The sequence below is a fragment of the Candoia aspera genome, chromosome 14, assembly GCF_035149785.1.
Source record: "Candoia aspera isolate rCanAsp1 chromosome 14, rCanAsp1.hap2, whole genome shotgun sequence".
Lineage (NCBI taxonomy): Eukaryota > Metazoa > Chordata > Lepidosauria > Squamata > Boidae > Candoia > Candoia aspera.
This window is the reverse complement of record NC_086166.1, coordinates 752,729-767,440: the sequence shown is the minus strand read 5'-3', so window position 1 is coordinate 767,440 and position 14,712 is coordinate 752,729. Positions and strand designations below refer to the sequence as shown.

The window sequence follows — 14,712 nt, the reverse complement described above, 5'->3', positions numbered from 1 at the left end:
GTGAGAACCTTGCCCATCTGGATTCGGGGTATCAGACAACCCCAGAAAATTGGGCCAACTGAACGGAGCACATCCAGGCAATCCTGGGTCCACACATTGTGCAAGCGCAGCTTTTCTGTTCCCACCGGGATGAGCTCATGGCCACAAGCCCCCCAGGGGTCCCGTCACCCTGCAGAGCGGTCCCTCTGTTGCTCTCTCTTTGGTTGCTTCTCCTCCTGGGGGATCCCCACCCTGCAGGATAATTTCCTGGATGCCCCTTACCTCCTCTTGGGCCCTCTGCCAGCCTGCGCTTTTCAGGGTGGCTGATCATCCCAGCCAGACTGTAAACCGTGTTTTAGAGCTTAGTACATCACAGGAAGCCAGCTATCTAGCTATGGTTTATTCAGTAAACCCAAATAAAGCAAAGCCTGGATCAGCACACTGACCCCAAGCCAGACACAGACCTGCATCCCAGTTCCCTTTCAGTGCAGGAGCCCCGAAGAACGTTGCCTCCCTCCGCTGCACGATTTTTCCAGATCCTTGGAAAGGGGAGCCAGGCGTGAGGGTCAGGAAGAGGAAACATGCGCGCATTTCTTTCTCTCCAGAGCAGGAGGCGGCATGTTCTCAAACCAGCCCGTACTTTCAATAGCCCAAGGCAAACAATTGAAAAGTTATTTCGCCTTGTTAGGAGCTTCAACCAGGTTCCCCCCCCCCGCCCCCTGCTATTTCCCTATCAGACGATGTGACGCCTGCGGGGATCCTGCCAGAGACCCACTGCTGGGACTGCCTGCAGAGTGAGGTCCAGCCTTCGCTTCTGGGCAAGCTGGTGGAAGAGATGGCCGAGGCTCCTGCAGGTGCTTGACCCTGGCACAGGGAAAGCCTCCTCTCCTTTCCTTTTTTTCTCTCCTTTTTCCTCCTTTTTCTTCCTTCCATTCCCCTTCCCCTTCCCCTTCCCCTTTCTTCTCCTCCCCTCCCCTCCCCTCCCAGCCAGGTCTCTTGCTGGTTTGACTTAGCCGGGCTCTGCACCAAGGCGTGTCCCCTCCAGACAGGCAAGAGGTCCTGCATCCCTTGGGTCAGGTGCAGCCTTCCCCCACCCGGTGCCTCTGGTGGGCAGGTTGCGGCTACAATCCCAGAATTCCCAGGGAGGGTGGACAGGCTGGGAAAGAGGGGAGCTGGAGCTGCAGGGAACCGATCAGGCACTTTCCCACCGCCTTCTTGGAGGGCGCTTTTCAACCTCCTGGCCAAACGCCCAGACCCGACATTCCCTGGTGGCCTCCCATCCCAGCAGATTCTCCCCGTCACCTCTGGGGCTTGGCTGCTCGGGCTTTTCTCAGGCTGAGCCCATCTCCAGGGATGGTGGCCTTTCTCTTTGCAGGTGGGCAGGGGGGAACCAAGGTGGGGCTCCGCTGGTCAGACCTCAAGGGAACAGCTCCTCTTTTGCTCACCATTGGCCTTTCCTCTTTTTCTTCCCACAAGTTCAAGCCACTGAGGTGATCGGTGACGATCAAGACAACCCAGAGGTGTTTTACACCGTGGAAAGGGATGAAAGTGGAGAAGTCGTCTGCCTGTGCTCCGACATGGGGGAGGCCTACAGTAAAATTGGTGGGTAACATGTTCAGGGTCAGTAGCATCTGAGCAGGGGGAGATGCCCTGGCTAAAAAAAATCACTCGCCCCGTCCTTTCCATCAAGGCCAAGTTTGTAGAGCACCTGGAAGAAGGACGATTGAGAGCTGGAGGGTTCCCTATTTTCTGGAAGGCTATCCCACAACTGGGGGGCTCCATCCAGGGGGTTACCCACCTCCCAAATGCCTTTTTCCAAAGGTGCAGATTAACCACCACCTTTTGGACCCATTGAAGCTTCGGAGCCATCTTTCAAAGCAGCCCCGGATAGTTCCCAGTAGAATAGTCTGGGTCAGTGTTTCTCAACCTTAGCAGCTTTAAGATGGGTGGACTTCAACTCCCAGAATTACATGCTGGCTGAGGAATTCTGGGAGTTGAAGTCCACCCATCTTAAAGCTGCTAAGCTTGAGAAACACTGGTCTGGGTGTCATAATGGACAACTTATAGTGGGCCAGGCCGGAGAAAGCAGTGAGAAACTGGCACCCTTGAAGAAATCCAAGAGGGGCTGAAGTCCACTGTCTGCTGGCTGGCACTCATGTTGATGTCTCCGGTGCTGCTCCTGGTGACAGCTGGACGCAAAATATATCCACCTGCTCCATTGTCAGCAAAACAGAGCAGAGACATTGGTGCCCTTCTTCTCCCCCACCCTGGCCCCATTGCTAATGCCAAAGTGCCAGGAGGCTGGCATTAGGGTTGGCGTTTGAGGCAGCCGTCTGCCAAGGCAGGCCACCAGGGGCTGGAAGCAGGCAGGAGCAGCCCTCCCTCTGCGAGGGCACAGACAGATGCCCCATCCTCCTGGCAGCGGGAAGCACGCTTGAGCAGATGCGGTGCCCTCACCTGCGCTGCCTCCTGGGACCCCAGAAGGGAAGGGGGAGCTTTTGCGAGCCACCTGTTCATGGCCTGGTTTGGGCCTGGAGGGCCACTTTCCTTCCTGCTCCGATCACACCTTCCGGGCTAAGCGAGGGAAGAGAGGGGCGAGGGTGCCCTCCCAGGGTCGGTGGAGTCCTCGATGGTGGAGCCAGACAAGAGGCAGCTGGCCAGGGCAATCCCAGAGGGGCTCTAGCATAGAGGTCAAGAAAGCCTCCCCTTGGGAGCAGCAGCTGATGGGAAAAGGTGCCCTTCACTCTGCATCATCAGCCAGGGCAGCGACTCACCAGACTCAGGAGCCCAACTGGGCACACAGTTGCCCAAATGGGCCCACCTAGGACGCCTAGCTGAGGACATCAGGGGGGCTGGCAGGGCAAGGCAGGGCAGGAGGGTGCCTCAGGCCAGCCTGAAGCATCACCCCCCCCCCATTGCAGGCAGGATCAGCAGCCCAGCCAAGGCCCCCTGCCCTCCAGTAGCCGAATTTAAGTGGGCGGCAGAATGTCCCTGCTGTGGGCGGTGCGTTTGGTGAGAGGTCTGGACTTCAGAAAGGGTTCGTGGTCCTGATGTTTTATGTCATGTCCCCCCCACCCATCTTTAGCTACACTGGCTGAATATTTACTCAAAGACCAGCAAGATGCCCCAGCAGACGAGCATTTTGGTGAGTGTCGTCTTTCCCCTCCTTTGCCGCCCTTTTCTTCCAGGGGCCGCATGCAAGGCCCCCCTTGGGAGAGGTCTGGCTTTGCTCTGGCCAGGATGGATCCAGTCCAGGGTGCAGCGGAAAACCAGCCTCTCCTCTTGAGAGAATTCCCCCGCCGCAGCCAAGGGCTCCATGCCCGTCCTGCTCCTCCTCCCCTCCTGGCCCTTCTTGGGACTGGCCCCTTGGGCCTCTTCCATCCAGGGATGCCCAAGCCTGGCACTGCCCCTCCCCAAGGCCTCCTCCTTGCATTGAAATCTCGGTCCCCCTCTTTTTTTCCATTCCCCCCATTCCCAGCCCCATTGGCGCTAACACGAACCCCCTGTTCTTCCCTCTTGAAACAACGCTGCGCCAGAGAGCCTGTTGTCGGACATCACTGCTGCTGAAGGCTCGGGGGGCTGCGCAGAGGCCAAGAACCGGGGTAGGTGAGCACAGCAGGAAGGCAGAGGGCTGCAGCAAGCAGCAAAGAAGGCCTGGTTGAGTTCGGGTTTCCAGTGGTTCCAGATGCTAGATTACGACCGGAGACGGGTTTGGGTCCACCCTCAACCCTGGAAGCTCCCAGGGGTGACTTTAGGGTGGTTGTGGTCTCTCAGCCCAACCTACCTCACAGGGATGTTGTGGGGAAGTAGCAGAGAAGGTAATGCGGTGAGCGCCACATTGAGCTGCTAGAGTGGGGGATGCCAGTCTGACTAATAAACAAAAATGGAATACAGTTAGTCCTCGACTTACAAGCACAGTTGGGACCAGAATGTCTGTTGCTAGGCGATAGAGTTGTTAAGTGAGTCGTGCCTGATATTACAACATTTTTGCCACAGTTGTCAAGCGAATCCAACATCCCCCATTGACTTTGCTTGTCAGCAGCCCCCTGGGAAATACACACTGGTTGCTAAGCGCCCAAATTTTGATCACATGACTGTGGGGATGCTGCAATGGTTTTAAGTGCGAGGACCAGTCACAAGTCACATTTTTCAGCACTGTTGTACCTTTGAACAGTCAAATGGTCATAAGTCGAGGACTACCTGTACGGCATTTGTGGCCTGCAGTGTGCATTCTTCAGCATCTTGTGGACAAACACAAAACACATTCAAACACTCTAAAGCATCAGCAGTTGGCTTGTTTGAAAGAACACAATGGCTGGGTTCACACAACAGATGAAGCCTAACCCAGGTAAACCAAGTTCGTAGCACTGTATGCCCAAACAAAGGAACCGACTGATGGGCTGATTCTCAGAAAGTGCTAAAACAAAATTTTCTTCCATGTGTTGAGCCACCAGCCCCCTCGACCCCTGTCCACTTAGCTCAGCATGTTGTGTGAATGCGGCCAGTGAAGGGATTGCCTGTTGCTGAACTCTGAAAGAGAGCAACGGGGTCCCTTTCAGCTTGCCTGCCTTCCAGGGTCCCAAAGAAGCATCAATAGTACTAGTTCAACAATGGGTATTTGGTGCTACGCTGCTCCTGACCATCCTCCCCCAACCCGGTGCCCTCAGCCAGCCTCACTTACAGAGCCGGACTGGGCAGGGCTGCCGAGGGGCCAGGGCTTCCACCGCCCACCTCCCCGAAGACAGGCGTCGGCAGAGAAGTGGCCCTGGCTTCACCTTGCCTTTCTTCCCTTGCAGGCTGCTCCTCAGAGGCTCCCGAGGCCAAGCGCCCAAGGCTGGGTGAGTGGCTGCTCCCTTGGCAGGCGGCTTCCCTTCTGTGGCACCCTGTGGGGAAGGCCGGGTAATGTTGCTTCTCTCCCACAGCAAACTCACCAGCCCTGTGCATCGTGAGCGGGAACCCTGTTGCCATCCCTCCGAACCCCTGCCAGGATGGCACCATCTCGCCACCCGACTTCCACGTGGAGATTCTGGTGGCCACGGTTGGCCCTGCGGGGAGCCCTCCGGAAGCCTTCGGTACATGAAGCATCCAGGGGCTGGCGCTCTGGGCCTGACATGCCAACGCTCTCCTGCTGAAGTGCGTGTCCGGCCGGGTCTCAATGCAGCCGTGACTTTCAGGCTGAGAAGTGGCAGCTGCAGAGCCAGGCTGAGAGCCGCTGGGTTCAGGAGTGGCATCTTCTCCTGCCACGCAGGCCTGCGGCGTCTGGGCTGAGCTCCAGAGAGGGGCTGGAGCAGATGCCAGGCTTGGGGGCTCGTCTCAGGCCCCCCTCCCTCTTTCTCCCTTGGCCTGCTGCTGATATGGAGGAGGAGGGGGACGGGCTCTCCCCGCTCCACCACCCGGGGCTGGGTCACGAACATGGGCTGCCCAGCTTGGGGCCCTTGGCTCAGCTCAGTCCCTGCCCCTGCGTGGCAGCGGGGGAAGAGGTGCACTCCGCCGAAGAGACGCCAACCCAGAGGCTGTTGCCACAGACCCCTCCGTCTTCTCACCATCTTGGTCGGCCGCTTCTGGCCCCCAGAGTGCTGGGGTGGTCTCTTGAGGCAGCCGGGCAGGCCGATTCAGATGGCGCAGGCAAGACCCATTCTCACAGCCCTGAGGTCTGTTCTGGAGATGTCTCTGGCACAAGGCAGGGATGGTATTTTGGCCCCGTTCAGGTGGCATAAAAACTCCCTGTCCGCTTTTGTGCAGGCAAAACAACACCGCCCACTGACAGCAACGGGGCATCGCAGTTGGTAGCCTTCAAAGCTTTGGACTGGCACCACCAGGATTCACGGTTGACTCTGGCCGGGCTTCAGTCCCTTCCTTGCGGGAAGGAAGGAGGGCTGAGCGTAGACCTGCTTCCTCTCTCTTTTCCAGGGTCTTCTGCAAATCCAGAGTTCTGGTGCTTCCCACAACATATGAGCAACATCCAGATGATCTTCACCTTTGAAAATGCCCAGCAACCCCCCTTGTCTCCTGAGCCACCAACTGCCCCAGGTGACTCCTCTGTTCAAGCCGCCAGCCACCTCCACAGGAGCTGGATCCCGGAACCACTGCTCTGCCCAGCAAGGCACAAGGCCCCGGTTGCCTGGCAGCCTGTCTCGGAGAAGGCGGTGCCAACAAATAACCATGCTTGTACAAAACCACACTAGGGTTGACCAGAGGTTAACTGGTGTTCATGGAGGTCCTCCCTCCCTGCTTCCTTTTCCTGCAGGGGACAGGGGGGTGACCAACTGGCTGTTTCGAGGGCCGCTTCTTTACTTATAGTAAAGCTTCCCAAAGCCTTGGTGAGCCCCACGCTCCCCAGTTTTGTGCCAGTCCTGGATCCACCAGGACACGAAAGCACCACCAAAAAAACCCACGAAGGATAAATATCTCGGCGGGGTCACCCAAGTCAGGTTCATAAGTCATGGGGAAGACCCAGATTCCGTTCCAGCCCTGGGACTTTGGGACAGCCCCTCTCCCCCAGCCCATCCTACCTCCCAGAGTTGTTGTGGTTGTGAGGAGAAATGGACGAGGGAGGACTAGGAAGGCCACCTTCAACTCTTCAGCTAAGGAAACCAATCCAAACCATGGCTGGTTGAAGAAGCCCAGCTGACCTGGCCCACATAAGTCTCGGACAAGCTCCTGCTGCCGGGTCTGCCCGCTCTGGCTTGGCAAAGGAGTTGCCTGCCCAGCTGACGGGCTCTCCTGCCTGTGGGCATTTTCCAATCTCAGCCCGTGCTCCCTAGTGGGGGTACCTTGGGAGTCACAAGAGGGGGGAACTCTGAAGTAAGGGCAGGGCTTTGGAATCCCAGACTTCAAGGCACGGCTTCCTTCCATATCCGCTCTGCAGTCCCTGATCCTCTTTGTCCTTTTCCAGAGCTGGCGAGGGCCTTCTGCAAACGGCTGAAGGAACATTTCTGCAGGCAGTGCCAGTCGGCGCCCCAGCAGCTCTTAGGGCATCTTTACCTCGAGGGGGCCTTGGTGCGGCATCGTCCAGATGGCAGGAGGAATGCGGACCTGAGACTCTGCAACCCGGGGCAGATGCAGGGGGCCCCCGTGGAGAGGAGCAGGCTGTTCCAGATGCCCGGGAAGAGGGACCCGGGGGGCAGCATCATCGTGGTCCTGGGGAAGGCTGGCATGGGGAAGAGTCTTCTGGCCCAGAAGATCTGCCTGGACTGGGCCAACGGCCAGATGGCCCAGTTTGACTTTGTTTTCCGCTTTGATTGCCGGAGGCTGGGCCTCCTCCATGGGGCCCACCGTGACCTCAGGCCCCTGCTCTCGGATGTCCTGGGGGGGCTCTGCGAGGGTGTTGACGATGTCTATGAGCGCATGCTGCAGAACCCAGAAAGGGTCCTCCTCCTCTTCGACGGCATGGGAGAACTGGAGGACCTGGCTGGCTTTGCCTCGGGGAGCCCATCCCACGGGGAGGGTCATGGCATCGGCACCCTCTTGGCTGCCCTCTTCCAGAAGAAGCTTCTCAACGGCTGCACTCTGCTATTAACAGGACGGCCCCAAGACAGGCTCCCCCCATGTCTCCCTCGGGTGGACACGGTTCTGGAAGTCGTGGGCTTCTCTGCGGAGCAGGCCTCCCTCTACCTGGCTCGCTATTTCAAAGGCTCCCCCCACGGGGAGCAGAAGGAGAACCTGATCAGAACTTCTCCGTACCTGTTCAGCCACTGCCACAACCCCGGCCTCTGCCAGCTCATCTGCGAGGCGGTGTTCGGAATGAGCGGCGAAGAGCTGCCCTCCACCCTCACCGGCCTCTTCACCAGGTTCCTCCTCCGCAAGCTGGCGAGTTTGACTGCAAACAGCGCGGCCTCGAAGCACCAGAACCTCACGGCCTTGGCTGAGGTCTCCTGGTCTCTTGGGCAACATTGCCAAAACGCCCTCCTCAGCAACCAGTTCCCTTCTGTAGCTGTAAAGGACTTTGCTCTGAAGGCTGGGCTCGTGGTGGAGGAGGGGGGGGTATATGTCTTTCCCAACTTTGGGGTCCAACATTTCTTGGTGGCCCTGCACTTGACTCTTGCCAAAGAGATGAAGGGCAAAAAACTCACCAAATACCTTGGCTTGGGCTCCAGGTCCAGGAAATTTCTCTCTTCGTGGGGCCTGGTGCCCCGTTTCTTGTCTGGCTTGCTGTTCTTAAAGGATGACCTCAGCAGTTCTCTCCTTTTTGGCGAGGAAGGTGAGCTAGATACAGAGAAGATGATCACCAAGAAGCAGAGAAGCCTCTTGAAATTCATCCGGAAACTTTCCATTCAGGATTTCAGTCCAGACAAGCTCCTGGAGCTTCTCCACTGTGTCCATGAAGCAGAAGACCCAAGCCTCTTGAACCACTTCACCTTCTCGCTCAGGCCAGACCTCTCTTTCTTGGGCTTTCCACTCACTCCATCGGACGTCAGTGTCCTTCAGTCTGTGTTGAGAAGGTGCTCCAAAGAGTTCACTTTAGACCTGAGGGGGAGTTGCGTTCACGTGGATGGACTCAGGAACCTTGTTGACCTGAAGAATGTCACAAAGTTCAGGTTGGCTGGAGTTTTCTGAGTGTTGCATCTGGGTGAGGACTGGGCTTCAGGTCACTAGGTCTGGGGACCAGATGCTAGGAATAAAGGGCCAAAAAGCAGTGGATCTAGTGGGTGAGTCTAGATGGGGCCAGTCTTTGGGGCCTGCTGGTGAGATGGCTGGAACTACAGCTTGAAAATGCTTCTAAAGATAGAGGTTAGTTTTGAGGGACTTCCCATGGGATTTATTCTGATAGCTCTGCCCCTACCTGGCCACGCTCAACGGTACACAACCCAAGCAAGTGGGACGAGGTCCACCTCTCCTGCTTGTGAGTGGTGGCATGGAGCCTTTTGCCTGCTGGTACATGGCTGAGTTGGCAGTGGCTGGGAGATGAGACTTGCATCTCTGAGAAAGGGCCAGGCTGGAGGTAGATTGCAAAATCAAATTCAAGATGTTTTGGCTGAGGGCCAGCGTCCTTGGCATGCCCGTGAAATTGTCTTTGGAACAACTCAAGGCATCTTCGCTTGATGGGATGCCAAGGCAGGAAGAGAACGGATTGAAGGTCTGGGAAGGCGAGGGCGCAGCTGCTGTCAGTACCCAGGAAGCAGCCCCAGGCCAGACCCGATCTAGTACCGCAGGGCATCTGATGAGGCCAGGACCAACCCCGAGATCTTCCCAAGGTAAAGGCAGAACCAGATAGGCAGGGGAAGGCCGAGGAAGCCTTCCGTCCCCAAGACAGAGGAGGAGCTTCTTGCCCTGAAGCCGGGAGGAGCAGGTGAGGCTGAATCTCCACCTAGACCTTCCAGTGTGAGAGGGACAGACTGCAGTTCCCGCAGTTCCTTCAGGGGGTCTTTTCACAGGGTGTCCCTCGGCGAGGCAGTGGCGCTCTGGAAGCACCTGTGGGGAATCAAGGAGAGGGGAGCCCTGCAGACCGCCATGGAGAAGTTCCTCCTGGTGCCCTTCAGAGCCCAGACAATGGAGGACGTGGACTCACTTCTCAAGCTGGTGCAGCTGCAGAGAGAAATGGCGGAAGGGTAAGGCGATCCCGCTGAGCTGGGCTGGGGTTGTGCGGGGCGACAGCTCACCACAAAGAGCCCAACCTACAAAGCAATCTGACACCCCCCCCCCCAAAGAGCAGCATGAAGAGAAGGTCTCTGGATGAGCAGTGTGTGTGGCATGGAGAGTCCCACTCCCGCTCCACACACTGACTTTGGAATCGGGGGATGTAGGGAGGGGAGTGAGCAGATGCAGTGCTCCTCGGCCACAGCTCGGGTCTGACCGCTGGGAGAAAGCGCCAGGTGACTGTGACACAGGGGTGGGCCTGCCCCCGGCCGTAGCGGCTGCAGGGTCTGACGTGGCATGGAAGGAGCCACAGGCATGGTGCTCGCCAAGCAGATTCGCAAAGCCTGGCAAAGATGGAGGACGCTGGTGGGTCTAGTCTAGGAGATGCAGCCATCGTTGCACCAAAAAGGTCCTGCCCTTGGAGCCCTTCCTCTCTTCTCAAAGTGTCACACACTGACCATCTCCCCACCCCACCCCCTTTTCGGTTCAGCAGGGAGGACCCTGTGGGTTCCAGTGGCCATCTCATTCCGGCCATTGCCGGGCTCCTGAAACTGGAATTCAGGTAAGCTAATAGGGGCACATTTTCAGAGGGAAATGCAGCAGCAGGCAAGTGTGTTAACATGCTGGCCAGGGAATTCTGGGAGTTGAAGTCCCTATATCTTAAAGTTGAGAAACACTGCTCTAGAGGACGCCCAGTTATGGAATTTGGCATTCCTGGTTCTGTAGCAAGAAAAAAAGGCCTTTGGCTTTTCATCTTTCTACAAATTCCAGCCCTGGGGAATTCTTTGGGGAGATTGGGTCTTCAGTGACTTCTGTGCCAAATGAACAGTGAAGGAAAGACATGCTCTGCAGGGGCATGGGCGGGGGGTGCTTGGATCAGGAGTCAGCACCCACTGTTTTCCTCACCCCATGTGCCTTGCAGCCTCGGACCCAGCTGTGGCTTGGAGGGTTTCCAAAAGCTGGCAGAGTCTTTGGTTGCCTTTCCGGCTCTTCAGCATCTGGAGTAAGTGAGCCAAGGGGCCCCGCTTGAACGGGGGGGGGGGGGGCAAGGACAAGGAGGCCCCAGGGTTGGGTGCACAAAGACCTGGAGCACATCAGGACCCCAGCGACGGGAAGCTACGGGTCCTTCTCTCCCCACAAGCGTTGCCCTGCCCAGTCTTCAGGATAAGTTGGCCTGGCTGGAATGGGGCTCTGGGGATATTCCTAATCCTGCTGGCACCCTCCCCACACACACACACCCCGGATCCAGTGACGTCAAGGTGGTTCCTTGCTTAGTTTCCCTGGGAAGCAAAGCACCCCAGCCTGCGAGGGTTTATGCTCTGTGGGATGTTTTGCAGAGCCTGTCTCCTCCTCTCGCACCACCCCCTGGCCTGCGTTCTCCCCCAAAACCTGACCCCAGATGGCTGAGGCACCATTTGCAGTCATTCTGACCACAGGCACCCAATTGTTCCACAGCTTGGATTCCCCCGATGAAAATGAAATCGGAGATGACGGGATGAAGTCCCTCAGCGGCATCCTTCCTCGCTTGGCTTCTCTGGAAACATTAAAGTAAGCTTGCAGTTCTGCAATTCCAGGTTGCAGGAAGCCAGTAATGTCATGGTGAGGAGCCCCCCCCCCAATGTATCTCCCAGAGAATCACTGTGAAGTGTGCGTGTGTATGCGTGAAACCTGTTGAACCATTGAATGGTTCCTGCATTTCCAAAGTGCCTAACAGCCAAAGCTCTTGGGACAGGTTATAAACAGAATTAAAAACAGAAAGCAATAAAACAGTGACGTTTATTTAGGAAGAGGCTGCCATTGGCCAGCCTCACACACAGGGCATCCCAGAGAGGAAGGGAAAGAAACTTCCCACTGTTTGAAATGTCCTGAACGTGCCCGTGTTTTGCTCCCAGCTTGTCCCGGAACAAGATCACGGATCTGGGCGCAGAGCCGCTGGCCAGAGCCCTCCCGTCCCTGCTTTTGCTGAAGACGCTCAGGTGAGGCCTGGTCCTCTCGGGGTCTGCAAACTCTGGACCGGGGCTGTGACCACGTGCAGCCCTCCACCCATCACCAGAGCCTCTGGGGACAGATCAGAAATCTGGAGAGACTTAGGAAGCGCCCCCCCCGGGGGGGCTGTACCTCCTTTCTTGCCCCTCCCCTGCCTCCTAAAGGCCCCCAACAGATTGCTGGGAGGGGGGGGGGGGACTTGGCCTTTGACAGAAAAGCCTGGATCGGCTTCTCAAAGCTCTTGGTTGTTTCTGCTCCTGCAGCTTGTACAAAAACAACATCGGGGATGCTGGAGCGGGGCGTTTTGCTGAGATGTTGCCCCAGATGAGTGCCTTGCGGGTTTTGGAGTAAGCATGGAAGGGTCTGTGGCTGAGACCTGGGAGGGACGGAGGTCTGATTCCCGGGACCCAGAGGAGCCTTTCGCACAGTACTGGAAGCCCTGGACCCTGATACAGAACCACCTTAGCTATAGCCCCCCAGCCTGCTGGGCCACTCGATGGGGCGGGGAGTCCAGGGGGAGAAGGGGAAGTCTGCTCTGATGGTTGAGTGCCTCGGCCCGTCCCTGCTCTGCCCACCAGGCTCTCGGGGAGACCCCTGCACCCCAGAGTCCCAAATATGGGGAGGCCCGTTAGAACAAGGAGGGTGCCCAAAGACTGCTTGCTGCTCAGCCCTTTTGCCATCTTCCTCGTGGCCCACCTGCCCCGAGTGCCCTTCTGCTGCCTGTTTCTGGCAAAGGGAGGGAGCAACTGCAGCTCAACAGGGCCCCTGTGCCACCTTCCCCCCCAGCCTGCACTGCAACAAGATTTCTGCTGCCGGAGCCCAGCGTCTGACAGACTGCCTGAGGAAGTGCCCTCGCATCCAGAGCCTGGCGTGAGTCTTTGCTTCTCTGCGACCGAGTCCTGGGCCCTGGCAGGCTCAAAGTCTCCTACAGACTGCACCGGGTTCGACCGGTGGGCCCGGCTTCAGAGGAGGCTCTGCGCAGGGCAGCTCATTTGCCCATGCTGTGCTAGAGCATCCTTTCGCCCGGGGTCTTCTGCGACTCTAGGGTTCCCAGCCAGCTGCAGAGCAGCGGTGCCAGAATCAGACGGGATGGGAAAGCCGGTCTGCCCTGAGTAGCAGAAGCTGGTGGTGTTTTTTAGGGAGACATGCTCCTTCCGGCTGCGTTTGATGCTCATCTTTCTTTAACATCTTGCTTTACAAAAACCTCCCTAGGTTGTGGAACCCAACTATTCCTCACGGGGTTCTTGACCACCTGCAGCAGCTGGATTCTCGAATCAGGAGATTTTAGAGGGAGCCACTGACTGGTAGGTTTGGATTCTGACGTGGGTGGGCATCTTGGCGCTTCTGTGGTTCTACATCCAGCCCATTGAATGCTTCTCACTGGAATACATGCTGAATCGCACTCTTCCCAGTCATCAATCTCTCAAAATGGGGGCTGGTGCTCTCTTGGGTCCCCTTTGAAAGTCCCATAAATCATAGAAAGCTCTTTATAGTCATAAGCATTCTGAACACCCCACCCCACCCCCTACCCCCGATATCCAAACTTTTCATTTGGCCTGGGACAAAAAACTCTTTCCATTATTTTCATCAATGGAACTGATTAATAAGCACTTTGAATTAAAAGGGTGCCCCGGATCAATCAGGCTGAAGAGTCACTCCCCCCACCCGGCTTACTTTTAATCCTTGGGCTAGGAAACTTCAGATGGCAACTGCATGACTTTAAGACAGACCCCCCCCCCATTTTCTCTCTCACAGGAGGAAATTCTGCTGCTAAACCATTAACCACCGTTTCACCTTCCCGAAAGTACCCTCCAGGGTAGGTGGACTGTAGGTCCTAAATTTTGTGATGTTGGTGAAGGCAAATGGAAGGATGTCATAAAAATGGTGTGGTGCATGTAGATGGATAGGAGCTTCTGTTATTTGACTTAGCAGAAGTATCTGTGGAGAATAAGCAACTGACTTAAAAAAAAAATCTGGTGCTTCCTGAATAAACTCAGCTAACTTTTGAGTGCTGGTACCCTTCCGAAGTACTTCTGCATGAATTAAGAAGATCAGCCACTCACCACTTGCTAAAACTGTGGAGAAATTATGTCTCGTAACTAACACACAAACAGGTGAGGGAGAAGAAGAATCCTGACCAAGCGAGAGGTCATTTTAAGATTTAGCAAACGTGGAGGGATGCAAACGTATTGGTGTGTCTCTGTGCCTATGAGCATTTCTCGGACTATTTGACCCTACAGTGTCTTACGAGAGTGAACTCTAATGTTCAGTTTTCATCCCCCTCAGGAACTGTCATTAAATCTTTTTCTAGAAGTGTCTGACTTGATTGTTGGAAATGGGAATATTAATGGAGTCTTGGATTAAAAATTCAGGGGGAGCAGCTAAACTGGCCGTTTTGCATTGACTTCATGCAAGGCATCCTTCCCTGTAGGAACCAACTGGCAGAAGATGAGGAAGGATGGTAGCTTTGCCATGGCTTCTGAAGGAGAGTAGACAAAGCGGAGGGGAAAGGGGTTATTGGTGGTTGCTCCTAAAAGGAATTTTGTGAGACAGCAAGGAACGGGACCTGCCTTGAGCATCTGCACCCCGAACTGCTGGGCAACATGGGCCTTTGGGTCTTCAATCCAGTAGAGCTTGTTTCACAATTTCCATCTGTCTGAACTCCTCTCAAAGGCCAAGCATTTTGTTTTTCGTTTTGGTTTTAGTATCCCTCGAGATTAATACCTTCGGCTTGCAACCTTCAGGAAAAAATGCAAGAATTCAAGTTGTACTTCGGCATTCATTGTCTTTACTGGCATGACATGCTGATAGTCACTTGCAGCTCATCCTATGGATACCCAGTTTGATTTGGCCCAGCATCCTGTGTCCGGCAGTGGCCAAGGCAAGCCCTCTTCTGCTAGAGCCGTGCAGCCTCTCTGGCCAACGGGGGGGGGGGGGGGGATAAATCCCCACTTTTAAGCATGCATTAGGCAAAGGTCCCAAGAGGGCAATCCAGCTGCAGCCCTTGTCTTGAAATCACCCCAGCAACCGCAATCAATAGATATGCAAGACTTCTTGTAGCTCACCTGCATTCGTGTGCACTTGAAAGAGGTCTGGTTATCGAGGTATTGCTTTTTTTACACTTCCTGCTTTACATAACAGTGCATCTGAACATTTTCCAAAGTAACTTGT

At 55.9% G+C, this 14,712-nt stretch overlaps 1 protein-coding gene and 1 long non-coding RNA gene across 2 annotated transcripts; both read left to right on the top strand.

Moving 5' to 3' along the window:
* The first annotated feature begins 695 nt into the window (after positions 1-695).
* On the top strand, positions 696-13,854 carry CIITA (class II major histocompatibility complex transactivator). Its single transcript, XM_063315056.1, has 18 exons — positions 696-833; positions 1,456-1,581; positions 3,065-3,124; positions 3,516-3,585; positions 4,663-4,817; positions 4,902-5,017; positions 5,154-5,604; positions 5,722-6,009; positions 6,875-8,516; positions 9,354-9,527; positions 10,070-10,117; positions 10,478-10,558; positions 11,011-11,103; positions 11,448-11,531; positions 11,805-11,888; positions 12,328-12,411; positions 12,754-12,845; positions 13,297-13,854. The coding sequence occupies exons 1-17, from the start codon at positions 815-817 to the stop codon at positions 12,827-12,829; spliced, it is 3,651 nt and encodes a 1,216-aa protein (XP_063171126.1). The 5' UTR covers positions 696-814; the 3' UTR covers positions 12,830-12,845; positions 13,297-13,854.
* On the top strand, positions 4,922-6,998 carry LOC134505343 (uncharacterized). Its single transcript, XR_010068721.1, has 3 exons — positions 4,922-5,051; positions 5,890-6,009; positions 6,875-6,998. It is a non-coding gene; the product is annotated as an uncharacterized LOC134505343 (long non-coding RNA).
* Positions 13,855-14,712: the final 858 nt, after the last annotated feature.